Source organism: Argentina silus, assembly GCF_951799395.1.
Source record: "Argentina silus genome assembly, chromosome: Y".
NCBI lineage: Eukaryota > Metazoa > Chordata > Actinopteri > Argentiniformes > Argentinidae > Argentina > Argentina silus.
The window spans coordinates 6,307,170-6,327,169 of NC_139654.1; the positions used below are offsets into that span (position 1 = coordinate 6,307,170).

The 20,000-nt window shown below is 49.2% G+C and overlaps 3 protein-coding genes across 11 annotated transcripts in view; 1 reads left to right on the top strand and 2 right to left on the bottom strand.

Moving 5' to 3' along the window:
* The window catches only part of LOC310823633 (uncharacterized protein), a gene marked incomplete at its 3' end in the record, with an annotated part of 277,614 nt that overhangs the window by 234,708 nt on the left and 22,906 nt on the right, over positions 1-20,000 (top strand). The gene's annotated exons all lie outside the window — the stretch shown is intronic.
* LOC310823880 (uncharacterized protein) overlaps positions 1-20,000 on the bottom strand; it is a 417,085-nt gene that overhangs the window by 103,722 nt on the left and 293,363 nt on the right. The window lies entirely within an intron of this gene.
* Positions 12,389-20,000, bottom strand: part of LOC310823924 (tripartite motif-containing protein 16-like) — a gene marked incomplete at its 5' end in the record, with an annotated part of 11,923 nt that continues 4,311 nt past the window's right edge. Inside the window, 2 exons of the mRNA XM_083696865.1 lie at positions 12,389-13,689; positions 14,994-15,059. Coding sequence (XP_083552991.1) covers positions 13,136-13,689; positions 14,994-15,059 — 620 coding nt within the window. The 3' untranslated portion in view covers positions 12,389-13,135. The remainder of the gene's footprint in view (positions 13,690-14,993; positions 15,060-20,000) is intronic.

Sequence of the window (20,000 nt, forward strand, 5' to 3'; positions counted from 1 at the left end):
CCCCCCCCAACACAGGGACGCCCTCACCAAGATGAATAACTCTCTCCTCTCTCTCTCTCCCTCATGTAACCCTATCCCTCCCCCCTCCCCTCCCCCCCCCAACACAGGGACGCCCTCACCAAGATGACTAACTCTCTCCTCTCTCTCTCTCCCTCATGTAACCCTAACCCTCCCCCCTCCCCTCCCCCCCCCACAGGGACGCCCTCACCAAGATGACTAACTCTCTCCTCTCTCTCTCTCCCTCATGTAACCCTAACCCTCCCCCCTCCCCTCCCCCCCCCCCACAGGGACGCCCTCACCAAGATGACTAACTCTCTCCTCTCTCTCTCCCTCCTCCTGTCCCCCTCCTGGCTGGCTCTCGGAGGTGGAAGGGAAGCACGGTTCCCGTGGCGACAGGTGAGACAGCGACGCCCCGCCCCCTGCCCCGCCCCTCACACACACACACACACACACGCGCGCGCACACACGTACACACGCACACACACACACACACACACACATACATACACATACACACACACACACCTTCCAAAGTTTCTTAAAATCCAAATGAACGCCGTGGATCGAGTGAACAGGTGGTCCCTTTCAAACACACTTCCGACACTTTCTTTAGAAAAATATATCCATTTATTGCCACAAAAGATGAATCAAAATGACTTGATAATTCCAGCAATACTCATACCTTTTATTCTTTACAGAACCGCCCCTCATGACTGCCCAACAACCGCAGACCCATGAGTCCTCCCCTGCGTTGCACAAGCACCTAAACACAACATACACCCCTGCACACAAACACACCCATACACTCCCAACCTGTGATGGACTGATCTCCATCACAGGGGGTGTTGGTGTTTTAGGGATACTGCTGTGAGGAATTGAGTCACAGGGACCTGACCTGTGTGTGACCTGACCCTCTTTACCACTGAATCACTGCACATATCAAATGGAGTCGTATTGAAGAAGAGACTATGTATATGTGTACCAGTGGAGGTGGACATCGGAGGACGGGATCAGTGGAACGCATGGAATGGAATGAGGAATGGTATCAAACACGTGTTGATTACTTCAAGTCAATCTAGATGGATCAGATCAAGAAGGGAAGAGGCTGTGGTGGTATGACCCCTCATCCCTCTCGATGCCATGATGCTAAACCAAGATGGCCGCCTTAGCCTTGACAAAATGGCTACAAAATGGCTACAAAATTTCTCTCCCATATTCAAAGCTGGATAAACTCAGTAACACATCATTTTACTGGCCTGCACTTGGCTGACACACACACCCATTAACCCTTTGAGGTATTCCAGAGCTTGTTTGACTCACATGTTTGCCCAATGTTTTAGCAATATACTTTCTTGACATATTGTAAAGTTAAAGTAACTCTTAGGTCAGGTGGGATTTGAACCATAATTAAAAAACTAGTTACATTTTAATGCATTATTGCACCAAGTCACAAGGATGTATTATGATTATGATGATTATGTAGTGCACCACACATGCTCTGAGGAAACATGTGCTTTCCACCACTGTTTACATTTTCCAGAAATGTGAATTGAAATAAGCCAAAGCTTTAATGTTTTGAAAGTGTTTAAATGTCCCACAGCAGTTCAATTATTCCACAAAAGATTGTTAGTAAGTTAGCCTGACAGATTAATAGGCTGTGTGTGTGTGTGTATGTGTGTGTGTGTGTGTGTGTGTGTGTGTGTGTGTGTGTGTGTGTGTGTGTGTCTGTAGAGAAGAGAAGGAGGGGAGGGGAGGGAGGAAAGGAGGAGAGGGAGGAGGGGAGGAAAGGAGGAGAGGGAGGGGGGGGGAGGAAAGGAGGAGACAGAGGGAGAGGGGGGAGGGAGGGAGGGGGAGGAGTAAGGGGGAGGAGAGGGGGGAGGGAGGAGAGGAGGGAAGGAGGGAGGGGAGGAGAAAGAGAGAGACAAAGAGAGAGAGAGAGAGGGAAGGAGGGAGGGAGAGAAAGAAGAGAGGGAGGGGGGGGGGAAAGAACGCTCCTTTACACACATACACACACACACACTGTGTGGCAACCTGATGAGGTGTGTGTGGGAGGGAGCTGAGAGGAATGTAGGGTGGAGCATTACTCTCACACACACACACACACACACACACACACACACACACACACACACACACACACACACACACACACACACCACTCCCCGACAGTTACAGAGACACAGAAGAAGGAAGTTTTCACGCCCACAAGCACAAACACTTCTAGGAAAACAAAACTTACAGAACTTACGTTTTTTCAAAACTTATCTCTGACACTCAGTCTGGTCGTGTGTGCAGCAAAATGGCAGAGAGCATGGAGTCTATTAGAAAAAACAAAACATACAGTAAACCAACTGATTGACTCTTCACAGAGGAGAGTATTCAACACTCACACAGTCTGTCTGTCAGTCTTACAGCTCTGCTGGTTGGTCAATAGTGACCTGTGTAAAGACTGTTGACTAGTCTAGACACAGTCATTATTATCTATTGTTATCTAGGGCCTCATGTAGTTGAACCTACTAGATCACAGTCAGCTGGACAAAACCAGGTTGAGGCTTCCTTAACAGGCTGGTCACAAACAGTTGGCTAGCGTACTATTTTAGGGTTCCATCATTCTGTGACGCGACACAAAGGCATGTGAGTTCATCCGAATCATATTAGACGGTGAAAAACAATGAAAAACATCAACTTACGGTTGTGATCTGTCTCCCACCTCAGTGCTCAGCTCTGCTCTCTGTCTGGCTCCTCACTGATGCAGCTCTCTCCCCTGAATGAACTAGTTTGTCCACATTGTGTCACCTTCTGGGGCATGGATACTGTATGGGTGTGTGTGTGTGTGGGTGTGGGTGTGTGTGAGCGTAAAGCTGTCAGACTAGTCCACCCTCCGTTGCTCTCAGCTCCCTCCCACACACACCTCATCAGGTTGCCACACAGTGTATGTGTGTGTGTGTGTGTGTGTGTGTGAGAGAGAGTGTGTGTGTGCATGCTTGTGTGTGTGCGTGTGTGTGTGTGTGTGTGTGTTTGTGAGAGAGAGAGAGAGTGTGTGTGTGAGACTGTGTGTGTGTGTGTGCGTGTGTCTGTGAGAGAGTGTTTGTGTGTGTCCGTGATAATGTGTGTGTGTGTGCGTGTGTGTGTATACTGTGTGTGTGTGTATACTGTGTGTGTGTGTATGTGTGTGTGTTACGACTCAGTTGTGTCTAGGGTAAAAGGGAAGTGCGTAACAGATTTGACCAACTGAAGGCAGGAATCTTGAACGCGTTGGTGTGAAATAAAGGAGACCAGACAAGGATGGAGTGAACTCAAATAGTGGTATATTGTAAATAATAGGGGGGGGGGGGGGTGTACGGGCAGTGTACACACAACACAACGGACACACACAACACTAGCAGCCCACAGGCCAAGGGGACACGGGTGTTGCCAACGAAAAGAAAGTAACAAAAGTCTAGGAGAGTTAGGAGAGGCTACTAACTGACCCTCACTAAACATCCACAACTCAAAATACTGCCTCCCTGACTACCTAAACTACTCTAACCAAGGACATCAAAATGTACATGGTTGGCAACCACCCCTTTCCTAGTGTATCTAGACAACAGTTCCACCTACGTGTGAGAGTATAGAGGCCTCTGTCTTACCTGCCCCGGGGCCTGGACCATACACACATCTACTACACACACACACACACACACACACACACAATCAAGGCAGGGGGAAACAAGTGTCAGTGGGGCTAAGAACATCAACGTGTCACAACACAGCATGAGCTCATGAAGAGAGCACCTCACATGTTGCCACACAGTGTGTGTGTGTGTGTGTGTGTGTGAGTGTGTGTGTGTGTGTGTGTGGTTGTGTGTGTGTGTGTGGTTGTGGTTGTACGGTGGTCTGTCTCCCACCTCAGTGCTCAGCTCTGCTCTCTGTCTGGCTCCTCACTGATGCAGCTCTCCCCTGGATGAACTAGTTTGTCCACATTGTGTCACCTTCTGGGGCATGGATGCACCTCCTACATCAACTTCTCTCCAGTTGGTATTTTGTTGATGACGATCAAACATATTTCAGACACTCTTCTTCCTTGTATGAACCTGTTTGTTCACATTGGATCACCTGATGACGCACATATGGGGCACGGATTCACCTGCTGGAGTGTGCGTGTGTGTGTGTGTGTGTGGGTGTGTGTGTGTGTGCGTGCGTGCGTGTGAGAATGTGTGTGTGTGTGTGTGTCTGTGTCTGTGTGTGTCTATATGAGACTTAGGGCTTAGGGTTAGGGTCAGGGTTAGGGTTAGTGTCGTAGCCATTATGATATTTTGACATTAATATGCATAATCATGCCCTTAAGAATAATATTCTTATATATATGTATAAATATATATATTAATATTAATATATAGTTGTTCTATAATTATTCTTTGGTACGATTTTGAATGTATATGACTGTTTACTCTTAGTTTTACGGTAAAGATGGAATATACGTCACTGGTAGGCCTTTGGGTTGAATGGGAATTATTTTTCGAAAGAAAGTGTCGGAAGTGTGTTTGAAAGGGACCACCTGTTCACTCGATCCACGGCCTTAATTTGGATTTTAAGAAACTTTGGATGGCCGCTACAGTGTGTGTGTGTGTGTGTGTGTGTGTGTGTGTGTGTGTGTGAGAGTAATGCTCCACCCTACATTCCACAGCAGAGTGTCAGAGATATTGTACGTTTTGTTTTCCTAGAAGTGTTTGTGCTTGCGGGCGGGAACACTTCCTTGTTCTGTGTCTCTGTCACTGTCGGGGGAGTGGTGTGTGTGTGCATGTGTGTGTGTGTGTGTGTGTGTGTGTGCATGCATGTATGTGTGTGTGAGAGTAATGCTCCACCCTACATTCCTCCCAGCTCCCTCTCATGCTCCTCCTTGTCTCCCTCCCTCCTTCCCTCTCTCTCTCGCCACTCAACGTCAAAACACATCAAAACAATGTCTCTCTCTCTCTCTCCCCCTCCGTCCCTCCCTCCCCCCCTCCCCTCCTTCTCTCTGTCTCTCTCTTTCTCTCTGTCTCTCTCTTTCTCCTCCCCTCCCTCCTTCCCTCCTCTCCTCCCTCACCCCCTCTCAACCCCCTCCCCTCCTCTCCTCCCTCTCCCCCTCTCCTCCCCCTCCCTCTCTCCGTCTCCTCCTTTCCTCCCCCCCTCCCTCTCCTCCTTCTCACCCTCCCTCCTTCCCTCTCTCTCTCTCTCTCTGTCAGAAAAAAACAACACAACAACGTAATAACGTGCACACACACACACACACACACACACACACACACACACACACACACACACACACACACACACACACACACACACACACACACACACACACACACACACACACACTTTTAGCAGACAGCTTTTTTACCAGACAGCTCACACATATACGCAATATCTTACAAGCACACACACGTACACAAGTACACATGTACATCCGAAAAGAAAGAAAGAAAACACACACACACACACACACACACACACACACACACACAGCATGCATGCCACACACACACACAGCATGCATGCCACAGACACACACACACACACACACACACACACACACACACACACACACACACAGCATGCACGCCACACACACAGAATGCACGCCACACACACAGAATGCATGCACACACACACACACACACACACAGCATGCACGCCACACACACACACACACACACACACACACACACACACACACACACACACACACACACACACTGTCAGAGTCAGGGTCAGAGATCAGTCCATCCACCCAGATCAGTCCAGGGTGTATGCTGTGTTTAAGTGCTTGTGCAACGCAGGGGAGGACTCCTGGGTCTGTGGTTGTTGGGCAGTCATGAGGGGCGGTTCTGTAAAGAATAAAAGGTTTGAGTACGCGGCTAACACATTGGTACTTGTAGTGTATTTTGCTCTGACCAGAAGAAGGCCTGATGTGTTATGAATAAGCATACAGTGTTGTGCCCAATGGAAGATGCAGCATGCAGTTGGCCACTGTAGATTGAGGAGACGGTACGGGATGGTACGGGAGAGATAGTGCTGGGAATAGCCTTATTTGGTTAAGGCTATGAACATCACCACCGTATAGGTTGAAAATGTCTAGAATAATGAAGACCTGGGAATTCCATGCCCAAATCTGGAAGATAGTACATGCTGTTCTGTAAGATAAGGCATGCTGTACTGTATATAAGACTGAACAGCTAGACTAGAAGGGGGGGGACATTATTGACTGTATAGGAGCCCCCACATCTGGCCGTGGATTGTAATGATGAAGTTATGATTAATTAAAGACGATTAAACTGACTCATCCGGACCTCTGCAGCTTCCTTTCTTCATCTAAGTTAATTAACTACATACTCACAGCTGGAAATAACATTAACTAGAAAGAACATTGTTGAGTTATTGTGAAACGTTGGTGTTCTACATTTTCCATTGTATATGGGAGATGAATGAAGTGTAGAATGTGTGTCTATACTCACCTGGTTGTGATTGCAGTTCCTGGTTCACCAGCAAAAGGAGTCCTCAGACCACAGGGACAGCCTATATAGTTCCGGAGGCTCCCATTGTTAATTGAACGGGGGGGATGGGATTTGTGGCTGGAGAATATACTGTGTCCTTTGCACTTACCATAGCCTAACAGTGGTTGTTTGTTTTTACCTACCTGTGATACTTGGTTATGTGTGATTATGTGTAAAAACAGATGTTAGATGATGTCGTTGGGTTTGTGTACATTGTGGAGCTCCCCTCTTACTTGGTTTGTCCCTCGTTAATCATGTCACCTGGGAGGGTTAGGGTTAGGGTTAGGGTTAATCATGTCACCTGGGAGGGTTAGGGTTAGGGTTAGGGTTAATCATGTCACCTGGGAGGGTTAGGGTTAGGGTTAATCATGTCACCTGGGAGGGTTAGGGTTAGGGTTAGGGTTAATCATGTCACCTGGGAGGGTTAGGGTTAATCATGTCACCTGGGAGGGTTAGGGTTAATCATGTCACCTGGGAGGGTTAGGGTTAATCATGTCACCTGGGAGGGTTAGGGTTAGGGTTAGGGTTAATCATGTCACCTGGGAGGGTTAGGGTTAGAGTTAGGGTTAATCATGTCACCTGGGAGGGTTAGGGTTAGGGTTAGGGTTAATCATGTCACCTGGGAGGGTTAGGGTTAGGGTTAGGGTTAATCATGTCACCTGGGAGGGTTAGGGTTAGGGTTAATCATGTCACCTGGGAGGGTTAGGGTTAATCATGTCACCTGGGAGGGTTAGGGTTAGGGTTAGGGTTAATCATGTCACCTGGGAGGGTTAGGGTTAATCATGTCACCTGGGAGGGTTAGGGTTAGGGTTAGGGTTAATCATGTCATCTGGGAGGGTTAGGGTTAGGGTTAGGGTTAATCATGTCACCTGGGAGGGTTAGGGTTAGGGTTAGGGTTAATCATGTCACCTGGGAGGGTTAGGGTTAGGGTTAATCATGTCACCTGGGAGGGTTAGGGTTAGGGTTAGGGTTAATCATGTCACCTGGGAGGGTTAGGGTTAGGGTTAGGGTTAATCATGTCACCTGGGAGGGTTAGGGTTAGGGTTAGGGTTAATCATGTCACCTGGGAGGGTTAGGGTTAGGGTTAATCATGTCACCTGGGAGGGTTAGGGTTAGGGTTAGGGTTAATCATGTCACCTGGGAGGGTTAGGGTTAGGGTTAATCATGTCACCTGGGAGGGTTAGGGTTAGGGTTAGGGTTAATCATGTCACCTGGGAGGGTTAGGGTTAGGTTTAATCATGTCACCTGGGAGGGTTAGGGTTAGGGTTAGGGTTAATCATGTCACCTGGGAGGGTTAGGGTTAGGGTTAGGGTTAATCATGTCACCTGGGAGGGTTTTTAAGTGAGGGCTGTTGTGGCCATTGGGAGGTTTGGTGAGATCTGAACCAATAAAATGACCCACAAAGGTTGTTTTTATTGCAACATGTCTGCCTCCTCACTGAAACTCCATCCGTGCTAAAGCTTGCTGTGTGTGTGTGTGTGTGTGTGTGTGTGTGTGTGTGTGAGAGAGAGTAATGCTGTCAGACCAGTCCACCCTACCTTTCTCTCAGCTCCCTCCCACACACACACCTCATCAGGATGCCACACAGTGTGTGTGTGTGTGTGTGTGAGAGAGAGAGAGAGACTGTGTGTGTGTGCATATGTGTGCGTGTCTGTGTGCAGGGTCAGGGTTAATGTCCGGGCCATGGTCCGGGTTGGGGTCAAGGGCTTATGGTTAGCGTCAGGGTCAGGGTCAGGGGTTAGGGTTAGGGTTAAGATTAGGTTCAGGGTTAGGGTGAGGGTTAGGAAAAGGGTTACGGTTAGGGATAGGGTCAGGGTCAGGGCTTAGGGTGAGGGTTAAGGTTAGGTTCAGGGTTAGGGTTAGCGTTAGGGTTAGGGTAAATAATAATATATTAATATATAATATTGTAAATAATAGGGGGGGGTACGGGCAGTGTACACACAACACAACGGACACACACAACACTAGCAGCCCACAGGCCAAGGGGACACGGGTGTTGCCAAAGAAAAGAAAGTAACACAAATCTAGGAGAGTTAGGAGAGGCTACTAACTGACCCTAACTAAACATCCACAACTCAAAATACTGTCTCCCTGACTAACTAAACTACTCTAACCAAGGACATCAAAATGTACATGGTTGGCAACCACCCCTTTCCTAGTGTATCTAGACAACAGTTCCACCTACGTGAGAGAGTGTAGAGGCCTCTGTCTTACCTGCCCCGGGGCCTGGACCATACACACAACTACTACTACACACACAATCAAGGTAGGGGGAAACAAGTGTCAGTGGGGCTAAGAACATCAAAGTGTCACAACACAGCATGAGCTCATGAAGAGAGCACCTCACATGTTGCCACACAGTGTGTGTGTGTGTGTGTGTGTGTGTGTGTGTGTGTGTGTGTGTGTGTGAGTGTGTGTGGTTGTGGTTGTACGGTGGTCTGTCTCCCACCTCAGTGCTCAGCTCTGCTCTCTGTCTGGCTCCTCACTGATGCAGCTCTCCCCTGGATGAACTAGTTTGTCCACATTGTGTCACCTTCTGGGGCATGGATGCACCTCCTACATCAACTTCTCTCCAGTTGGTATTTTGTTGATGACGATCAAACATATTTCAGACACTCTTCTTCCTTGTATGAACCTGTTTGTTCACATTGGATCACCTGATGATGCACATATGGGGCACGGATTCACCTGCTGGAGTGTGCGTGTGTGTGTGTGTGTGTGTGTGTGTGTGTGTGTGCGTGCGTGCGTGTGTGTCTGTGTGAGAATGTGTGTGTGTGTGTGTCTGTGTCTGTGTCTGTGTGTGTCTATATGAGACTTAGGGCTTAGGGTTAGGGTCAGGGTTAGGGTTAGTGTCGTAGCCATTTTGATATTTTGACATTAATATGCATAATCATGCCCTTAAGAATAATATTCTTATATATATGTATAAATATATATATTAATATTAATATATAGTTGTTCTATAATTATTCTTTGGTACGATTTTGAATGTATATGACTGTTTACTCTTAGTTTTACGGTAAAGATGGAATATACGTCACTGGTAGGCCTTTGGGTTGAATGGGAATTATTTTTCGAAAGAAAGTGTCGGAAGTGTGTTTGAAAGGGACCACCTGTTCACTCGATCCACGGCCTTAATTTGGATTTTAAGAAACTTTGGAAGGCCGCTACAGTGTGTGTGTGTGTGTGTGTGTGTGTGTGTGTGTGTGTGTGTGTGTCAGAGATATTGTATGTTTTGTTTTCCTAGAAGTGTTTGTGCTTGCGGGCGGGAACACTTCCTTGTTCTGTGTCTCTGTCACTGTCGGGGGAGTGGTGTGTGTGTGCATGTGTGTGTGTGTGTGTGTGCATGCATGTATGTGTGTGTGAGAGTAATGCTCCACCCTACATTCCTCCCAGCTCCCTCTCATGCTCCTCCTTGTCTCCCTCCCTCCTTCCCTCTCTCTCTCGCCACTCAACGTCAAAACACATCAAAACAATGTCTCTCTCTCTCTCTCCCCCTCCGTCCCTCCCTCCCCCCCTCCCCTCCTTCTCTCTGTCTCTCTCTTTCTCTCTGTCTCTCTCTTTCTCCTCCCCTCCCTCCTTCCCTCCTCTCCTCCCTCTCCCCCTCTCAACCCCCTCCCTCCTTCCCTCCTCTCCTCCCTCTCCCCCTCTCCTCCCCCTCCCTCTCTCCCCCCTCTCCCTCTGTCTCCTCCTTTCCTCCCCCCCCTCCCTCTCCTCCTTTCCTCCCCCCCTCCTTCTCACCCTCCCTCCTTCCCTCTCTCTCTCTCAGGGTTAGGCTCAGGGTCAGGGATAGGGTTAAGGACAGGGTTAGGGTTAGGGTTAGGGCTGGGTCAGTGTCAAGGCCCGGGCCAGGGCCAGGGTTGTAGTTATGGTTGGGTTAGAGTCAGAGTCTGAGTCAGGGTTAGATTAGGGGACTGTTACCAACACATAAATGTGTTGGGTTATGCACAGACACAGGTCAAAGTCACTCAAACTCTATCGTTGATTTGGATTAGGGTCAGGGTCAAGATTGTTGTTAAGGTCCGGGTTAGGGTTGGGATTAGGGCTGGGTCAGTGTCAAGGCCCGGGCCAGGGCCAGGGTTGTAGTTATGGTTGGGTTAGGGTTAGGGTCAGGGTTAGAATTAGGGTTAGGGTTAGTGTTGGGGTTTGGGTTTGGGATTGGGTTTGGGTTAGGGTTGAGGTTAGGGTTAAGTTTAGGATTGGGGTTGAGGTTAGGGTTAGGGTTAGAGTTGGGGTTAGCGTTAGGGTTGAGGTCCGGGTCAAGGTCCGGGTTAAGGGTTAGAGTTAGAGATAGGGTTAGGGTTAGAGTTAGGGTTAGGGTCAGGGTCAGGGTCAGAGTTAGGGTCAGGGTTAACTCGTCTCCTAGGCCTGTCTGCACATCTGGGTTGTCATGACGTTGCTAAGGGAAGTGTTAACACCGGAAAGAAAACGTCCACTTTCCACTGATGTTCTCTTACACTAATGTTCTATTACACTGATGTTGTATTACACTGTTCTATTACACTGTTCTATTACACTAATGTTCTATTACACTGATGTTCTATTACACTGTTCTATTACACTAATGTTCTATTACACTAATGTTCTATTACACTGTTCTATTACAATAATGTTCTATTACACTAATGTTTTATTACACTAATGTTCTATTACACTGATGTTCTATTACACTTTTCTATTACACTGTTCTATTACACTAATGTTCTATTACACTGTTCCATTATAAAAGATCTGTTATGTTATAAAGAATATTTCAGGTTCAAATTCTGGGTTTTTAGGATTCAGTGCTTATTGCTAACTGGCTGGATTCTAATCTCTCTGTTGTTGTAATACTAGTAAATGACCACCAGGTGGTGCCCCCATCTGAGGGCTAGAGGTCTGGGGGACAGGGGTCTGGGGGTCTGGGGGTCTGGAGGTCTGGGGGTCTGGGGTCAGAGGTACTGCAGGCGACAGGTGAAGTCTTCTCATGAGAGCCATGCCTCCCATGGCAGGGAACGGTACTGCAGGGGACAGGTGAAGTCTTCTCATGAGAGCCACGTCTCCCATGGCAGGGAACGGTACTGCAGGGGACAGGTGAAGTCTTCTCATGAGAGCCACGCCTCCCATGGCCGGGAGCGGTACTGCAGGGGACAGGTGAAGTCTTCTCATGAGAGCCATGCCTCCCATGGCAGGGAGCGGTACTGCAGGGGACAGGTGAAGTCTTCTCATGAGAGCCATGCCTCCCATGGCAGGGAGCGGTACTGCAGGGGACAGGTGAAGTCTTCTCATGAGAGCCATGCCTCCCATGGCAGGGAGCGGTACTGCAGGGGACAGGTGAAGTCTTCTCATGAGAGCCATGCCTCCCATGGCCGGGAGCGGTACTGCAGGGGACAGGTGAAGTCTTCTCATGAGAGCCACGCCTCCCATGGCAGGGAGCGGTACTGCAGGGGACAGGTGAAGTCTTCTCATGAGAGCCACGCCTCCCATGGCAGGGAGCGGTACTGCAGGGGACAGGTGAAGTCTTCTCATGAGAGCCATGCCTCCCATGGCAGGGAGAGGTACTGCAGGGGACAGGTGAAGTCTTCTCATGAGAGCCATGCCTCCCATGGCAGGGAGCGGTACTGCAGTGGACAGGTGAAGTCTTCTCATGAGAGCCATGCCTCCCATGGCATGACAGTCCACAGATATTACTGTACTAGATGATTACTATATAAAAATGAAGGAATGCATGGAAAGTGAAGTTCAAAACATGTACAGCGCCTTCTGAAGGTATTCAGACCCCTTCACTTTTTACACATTTTCTTGTGTTAAAGACTGAATTTAAAATGGATTAAATTAAAATATTTTGCCATCAATTCACACACAATACCCCAGAATGAAAAATTGAATTCCCCAAATTGAAATTTCAGTACATTTATTAAAACTGAAATACAGAAATACTTCATGTACATAAGTATTCAGACCTTTTGCTATGACAGTCTTAAAATTAGCTAAAATGCAAAAATGTCATCAACAAATCACTGAATAAGTTGAATTGAGTCTATCTTAATGCAAGGATAATAGTTCATGTCATTTCAGAATAAATATCTTTGTTTTCATAGGGTCTCTGATTTGCATAGGAATCAATTACACACTGTGTAGATTAGGATGTTCTGAAGACACTGTCCATGTTGTACTGACAGAGAAGGAGAGCTGTCTTCAAATCCACTCCCTGCTATCTTACACACAGCAACGTAATCCAGCATCACAACTCAAACACCCAATCTAACCAACTCTTATATACATACAGACACTCTCTCCTGTGTTATTCTCAGAGTTCATCATCAGTCTGATTTGATCATCTAATCATTCATCTAGATTGTTTCACTATCAGTTGCATTTCCATCAAAAACAAACAAACATATATAAACAAATATATACATATTTTCTGTACCTGTAGTCTATTTCACTATCAGATGCATTTTTTAATAATAATATATATATATATATATATATATATACAGTAAGAAAAAATATAACTACACACAACACACAACACCCTACACACTGGGAGAGAGAACATCTGTACATCCAACATCTCAGTGAAAACACACCACTATCCAACTGCATCATGTTCTGATCCGTTATCTTTGAGCCTTTGGTGTTCAGTGTGATCTCCCTGAGACTAGTTTACACAGGGTCACTGAAGAGCCATAGTCCAAAACCCAAAACCCTGGGTAGAGGGGCTCAGTGAATGTGGAGTGGAATGTGTGCAGGAGGGTCCGTGTGTCAGAGGAGACGCTGTAGAAGGACAGAGTGCCGGCCGGCCAGTCCAGATACACTCCTACTCTGTGGGAGCCAGAGGAGGGGACAGGTATGACAGTGTTCTTCTTATTGTGCCAGGCGGAGTAACTGTTACCAGAGCAGCTCAGACTCCAGGACTTGTCATTTAATCCCAACACACAGTCATTACCCCCTCCTCTCCTGCTGATTCCTTTATATGTCACTCCTATATCAGCCCACCTCCCACTCCACTCTACCTCCCAGTAACGGCGCCCAGTCAGACCCTCTCTACACAGCACCTGTAGACAGCCCTCAAATCTCTCTGGGTGATCAGGATACGGCTGCTCCTCTCTCCTCCGTGTCACCTTTCTGTTCTCCTCAGACAGAGCGAGTTCTCTGTGTGCTGTGTTTGGGTCCAGTGTGAGCTCACAGGCATCTGGGGGAAGAGCAGAGGGAGGGAGGGAGGGAGGGAGAGAGAGAGAGAGAGGAGAGAGAGAGAGGGGGACGGAGGAAGAGAAAGAGAGAGAGTGATGGAGGGAGAGAGAGAGAGGAGAGAGAAAGAGAGAGAGAGGAGAGGGGAGAGAGAGAGAGAGAGAGAGAGGGGGAGAGAGAGAGAGAAAGAGAGGAGAGAGAGAAAAAGAGGAGAGAGAGAGAGAAAGAGGAGGAAGAGAGAGGGGGACAGAGGAAGAGAAAGAGAGAAAGGGATGGAGGGAGAGAGAGAGAAGAGAGAGAGGAAGAGAGAGAGGGAGAATAAGAGAGAGAGGAGGAAGAGAGAGGGGGACGGAGGAAGAGAAAGAGAGAGAGAGAGAGAGAGAGAGAGGGGAGAGAGGAGAGGGGGGAGAGAGTGGGACAGAGGAAGAGAGAGAGGGACGGAGGAAGAGAGAGAGAGAGGAGAGAGAGAGAGAGGGGAGAGAGGAGAGGGGGGAGAGAGTGGGACAGAGGAAGAGAGAGAGAGAGAGGGAGAGAGAGAGGGGAGATAGAGAGAAGGAACAGAGAGGGGGATGGAGGAAGAGAAAGAGAGAGGGATGGAGGGAGGGAGAGAGAGAGAGGAGAGAGAAAGAGAGAGGGAGAGAGAGAGGAGGAAGATAGAGAGAGACGGAGGAAGAGAAAGAGAGAGAGGGAGGGAGGGAGAGAGAGAGAGAGGAGAGAGAGAGAGAGAGTGAGGAGAGAGAGAGAGAGAGAGGAGGAAGATAGAGAGAGAGAGACGGAGGAAGAGAAAGAGAGAGAGGAGGAAGATAGAGAGAGATGGAGGAAGAGAAAGAGAGAGAGGGAGGGAAGGAGAGAGAGAGAGGAGAGAGAGAGAGAGAGAGAGAGGGATGGAGGGGACGGAGGAAGAGAAAGAGAGAGAGGGATGGAGGGAGAGAGAGAGGGATGGAGGGAGAGAGAGAGAGGAGAAAGAAAGAGAGAGGGAGAGAGAGAGAGAGAAAGGAGGAAGAGAGAGGGGGACGGAGGAAGATAAAAAGAGAGAGGGATGGAGGGAGAGAGAGAGAGAGGGAGAGAGAGAGAGGAGAGAGAAAGAGAGAGAGAGAGGGGGGAGAGAGAGGGAGAGTCAGATATGTAGGCTGTCTTTGATGAGTCTCTCCCTCTCCTAGAGATCTCTAGTTGTGTCTCAGGGTTTGTGGAGAGGATCAATGGAGGGAGGGAGGGAGGGAGGGAGAGGAGGGAAGAACAGAGAGAGGGAGGGAGGGAGAGATAAAGAGAGAGAGAAACTGTCAGCTACTTCAGGAGAAACACACTCACATTGGAAGAACTGGTCCTGGGCTCTGGTCTTGGGCTCTGGTGGCAGGAAAACATCCACTCCATTCACTACAGACGGGAGGGAGGGAGGGAGGGAGAGAGAGAGGAAGAAAGAGGAAGGGAGGAGAGGGAGGGAGAGAGAGAGAGAGAGAGAGAGGGGAGGTAGTGGTAGAGGGAGGGAGAAAGGGAGAGGGAGGGAGGGAAAGAGGGAGAGAGAAAAGGAGGGAGGGAGGGAGGGAGGGATAGAGAGAGGAGGGAGGGAGAGAGAGAGAGGGAGGGAGGGAGAGGAGGGAGGGAGAAAGAGGGAGGGATAGAGGGATAGAGGGAGGGGGGGAGAGAGGGAGAAAGAGGGAGAGAGGGAGGGAGGGAGAGAGGGAGGGGGGGATAGAGGGGGGAAGGAGGGAGGGAGGGAGGGATAGAGGGAGGAAGGAGGGAGGCAAGAGGGAGAAAGAGTTAAGGAGAGGATAGAGGGTGAGAGGGATGAAGGAGGGAGGGAGAGAGGGAGATAGAGGATGGAGGGAGGGAGCGAGAGAGGGAGAGGAGGAATCGAGGGAGGGAGAGTAGGAGAGAGAGGGAGGGAGGGAGAGAGAAGAGGGAGGGAGGGAGGGTGGAAGGGAGAGAGGGACGGAGAAAGTGGGAGGGAGAGGATAGAGGGAGAGAGGGAGGGATGGAGAGAGGGATTGATAGAGGGAGGGAGGGATGGAGGGTGAGAGGGAGAGAGAGGAGGGTGGGAGGGAGAGAGAAAGAGGGAGGAGGGAGGGAGGGAGAGCATAGAGGGAGGGAGAGGATAGAGGGAGGGAAAGAAGGAGAGATAGAGAGAGGGATAGAGGGAGATAGGGAGATAGGTAGGGAGAGGGGGGGGAGAGAGGGAGAGGATTGAGGGAGAGAGAGAGGAGGGATGAAGGAAGAGAGGGAGGAGGGATAGAGGGAGGGAGGAAGAGAGGGAGAGGAGGGATAGAGGGAGGGAGAAAGAGAGAGGGAGAAGATAGAGGGAAAAAGAGGATAGAGGGAGGGAGAGAGGGAAGGAAAGAGGGAGGGAGGGATGCAGGTCGGGAGGTATAGAGGAAGGGAGGGAGTGAGGGGGGGAAAGGAAGGATAGAGGGAGAGAGGGAGGGAGAGAGGGAAAAAGGAGGTAGGAAGAGAGGGAGGGAGAGTAGTAGAGAGAGGTAGGGAGGGAGAGAGAGGCACGGAGGGAGAGCAAGAGGAGGGAGGGAGGGAGAAAAGAGAGGGGAGTGAAAGAAAGAGAGAGAGAGAAAGAGTGAGGGAGGGAGAGAGGGAGGGAGGGAGAGAGAGAGGGAAGGAGGGAGAAAGAGGGAGGGAGAGAGGAAGGGAGGGAGTGATAGAGGGTGGGAGGGAGGAATGGAGAGGAAGGATAGAGGGATGAAGGAGGGAGGGAGAGAGGGAGAGAGAGGAGGGAGGGAGGCAGAGAGGGAGGGAGAGGAGGGAGAGAGGAAAAGAAATAGGGAGGGAGAGAGGCAAGGATAGAGGGAGGAAGGAGGGAGGGAGAGAGGGAGAGATAGAGGGATTGATAGAGGGAGGAAGGAGAGAGGGAGAGAGAGGTGGGAGTGAGGGAGAAAGAGAGGGAGGGAGAGGAAGGAGGGAGGGAGGGAGAGAGGGAGGGAGAAAGAGGGAGGGAGAGGATAGAGGGAAGGATAGAGGGAGGGAGGGAAGGAGGGGGGGAAGGAGGGAGGGAGGGAGAGAATGAGAGAGAGGAGGGAGGGAGGCAGAGAAGGAGGTATAGAGGGAGGGAGAGAGAGGAGAGAGGGAGGCAAAGATGGAGGGAGAGGAGGGAGAGAGGGAGAGAGATAGGGAGGGAGAGAGGGGCAGGGAGGGAGGGAGGGAGAGGATTGAGGGAGAGAGGGAGGGATAGAGGGAGGAAGGAGGGAGGGAGAAGCAGAGAGGGAGGGACAGGAGGGAGAGAGGGGGTGAGGGAGGGAGGGAGAGGATTGAGGGAGAGAGGGAGAGAGAGTAGGGAGGGAGGAAAAGAGGGATAGAGGGAGGGATAGTGGGAAGGATAGAGGGAGGAAGAAGGGAGGGAGGGAGAGGTGGGAGGGAGGGAGAGATAGAGGGATTGATAGAGGGAGGGATGGATGGTGAGAGGGAGAGAGAGGAAGGAGGGAGAGAGAAAGAGGGAGGGAGAGGATAGAGGGAGGGATAGAGGGAGGGAAGGAGGGAGAAAGAGGAGGGAGGGAGGCAAAGAGGGAGGGAGAGAGGGAGAGGAGGGAAGGAGGGAGGGATAGAGGGAGGGAGAGAGAAAGGGAGAGAGGTGGGGGAGGGAGGGAGGGAGAGGATGGAGGGAGAGAGGTAGGTAGAGTAGCAGAGAGAGGTAGGGAGGGAGAGAGAGGCACGGAGAGCAAGAGGAGGGAGGGAGGGAGGAAAGGGAGGGAAAGAGAGAGAAAGAGGGAAGGAGGGAGAGAGTGTGGTAGGGAGGGAGAGAGGGAGGGAGGGAGAAAGGGAGGGAGGGAGAGGGAGAGAGGGGGGTAGGGAGGGAGAGAGAAAAAAAGACAGAGAAAGAGGGAAAGAGAGAGAGAGAGATTGGATGGAGAGAAGAGGTAGGGAGGGAGGGAGGGAGAGAGGGAGGGAGGGAGGGAGGGGGGGAGAGAGGGAGAGAGGGAGGGAGAGAGAGAGAGACAAAGAGAGAGAGAGACATGTATCAGTCAAGGGTTGTAAACATGGACAGGTCCCACATTGTTCTGATGGGGGGGGAAAGAGAAGGCCTCACTTTGCAGGTTAACCCTTTGGGGACCAGGGGTATTTTCTCCATTTTTACATACATTTATTCTTTCTCAATTTGAAGTCACTTCCATACAAAATAATACCCAAGTGTTTCATATCAATATTTTCAGTACAAACTCAGCTTTCTTGATTGTGATAGATGTTTACCCCAACAGCACTGTGTGAAGAGGTAAGTAGGCCTAAACCTGAACATTTCGAATCCGTTTTTCAGAAATGTTTCAAATCCCATGTGAAAACATACCTTTACCCATGTGGATGAATTGTTTTGGTGCTTGAAATTCATTCATGAAGTCCTGAGCTACACAGAAATGGCATACAATATGAATAAAATACTAGACAGAATATAAAAAAGGACTTCTAATGGATCCTTGTAAACACATCTTCTCTGCTTTCTGTCTCTGTCACTGTCACTGAAATGTTTGTCAATACCGACAATGCCGACGTCACGTGTAGCGAAGAAGATGGACGTGCGAATTGACCAATCAACGACGGTAAAAGGCAGTGTCTGAGCGACTCAAGCTAGGCTGCTTCCAAATTCACCAATTACGCAGGGAGGGCCTGTACCAAGCTGTTCCTAGGTTAATAGCTCCGTCTGTAAGTGAGAGGGCATGTCACAGGAGGGCTCAGGGGATATTTAAACCATGTTTCTACGCCGGATTATCACTGAGATATTGATCAAAACATTTTGGAAACCCCTGAAAACGCAGCTGCGCGTTTGAGGTCCCGAAAGGGTTAAATAAGTAGGATTAAGGTTGCGGGTTGGGGTTCGGGTTAGGATTGGGGGTTAGGGTCTGTTGTTGGTTAGGGTTAGGGGTTTGGGGTTTGGGTCTGTTGTTGGTTGGATGTTTTCATTGATGGTTTAGTATTTCCATTAGGGTTAGGGGGTTAGAGTTTAGGGTCTGTTGTTGTTTGGATGTTTTCATTGATGGTTTAGTATTTGATAGAATAGATGTTGAATTTTATGCGACTTTAAATGTCCGACTGATGGGGAAATGGAAAGTCATAAAAAGAGGCTTTACCAAGAGGAGGGGAGACAATAGGATTTGCACCTCCTGGGGGAGTACAAAGGTTGGAGTGACCTGGGTCTGCGACGACCATTTAGTCTAAAAGCCCACAAAATGAAATCTAACGTGTTGCAGAGAACCGGTGGATCGACCTTGTTTACAAGAACATTGACCTCCGCGGTGAAACGTGGTTCTTGTCTACAAGAACATTGGCTGAGAATACCCACACTGTGTCTTCTCGTCGCGGCCTGCGCACCCTCTCACTCACCACTCTTTCTTCCTCTGTCTTAACCGCCCTACCCTCTGTTGAATCTTTCTCTCTTCTATCCACTGACGCAGCTTCCTCCACCCTCCTGTCCTCTCTTTCCTCATCCGTCGACTCTCTCTGTCCACAGATATCAAGGCCGGCACCATCCTCTCCACGCGCTCCCTGGCTGTCTGAAACCCTGCAAGCTTGATGATCTAGACCCTTATCTCTCTCTCCTCCTCAACTACACCTCATCTGCATCAGCTGGTAAAGCCTTATACTACCATCCCAAAATTCACACCTCTGTCTCTGACCCAAGAAAACTGTTCTCCACATTTTCCTCACTCCTCAACCCTCCTCCTCCCGCTCCTCCCTCCTCTCTGTCTGCCGATGACTTTGTCACCTATTTTGAAAAGAAGGTTGATGACATTAGCAGCTCCTTCCCTCTACCTCTCACCAACAATGCTACCTCTCCTCCCAAACCCACTGTGCAACACCCAGTCTCTGGTTTATCAGATTTCTCCCCCTCTCGCCTGAGGATGTTCAAAAACTGGTCACATCCAAGCGGGCAACCCCAACCCCAAGACCTCTTTCACCCCTGCTAACTCGCTGTACAAGTTCTCTCCTGCTAATGAAATCAATTTTAAAAAATTAATAAAAATAGCCTACTGGCATTACAACTGCCAATGGCCCCTGGTGTGAGCATTGATTACTTTGTCTAATGATGACTGTTGGAAAGATGATTCACTTACTTAAACAAATGTATTTTTGTAAGTCGCTTTGGATAAAGGCGTATGCTAAATGCCATGAATGTAATTTGTAAAAGACGGATCCGTTTTCTATTGGGACTAAGTGGATTAGGGCGGGACTTGGACCTGAGGAGGGAAAAACCCAGTGATTGGTTGGACATTTAGGGAGGGGGCTTTGTGATTGGATATGGACCCTGTTGTGTTTGTTTGCTAAGTTACAGATATTATTTACTGTACTTCTCTGTCTATTAGTTTTCTCCTGATCACCATTCTA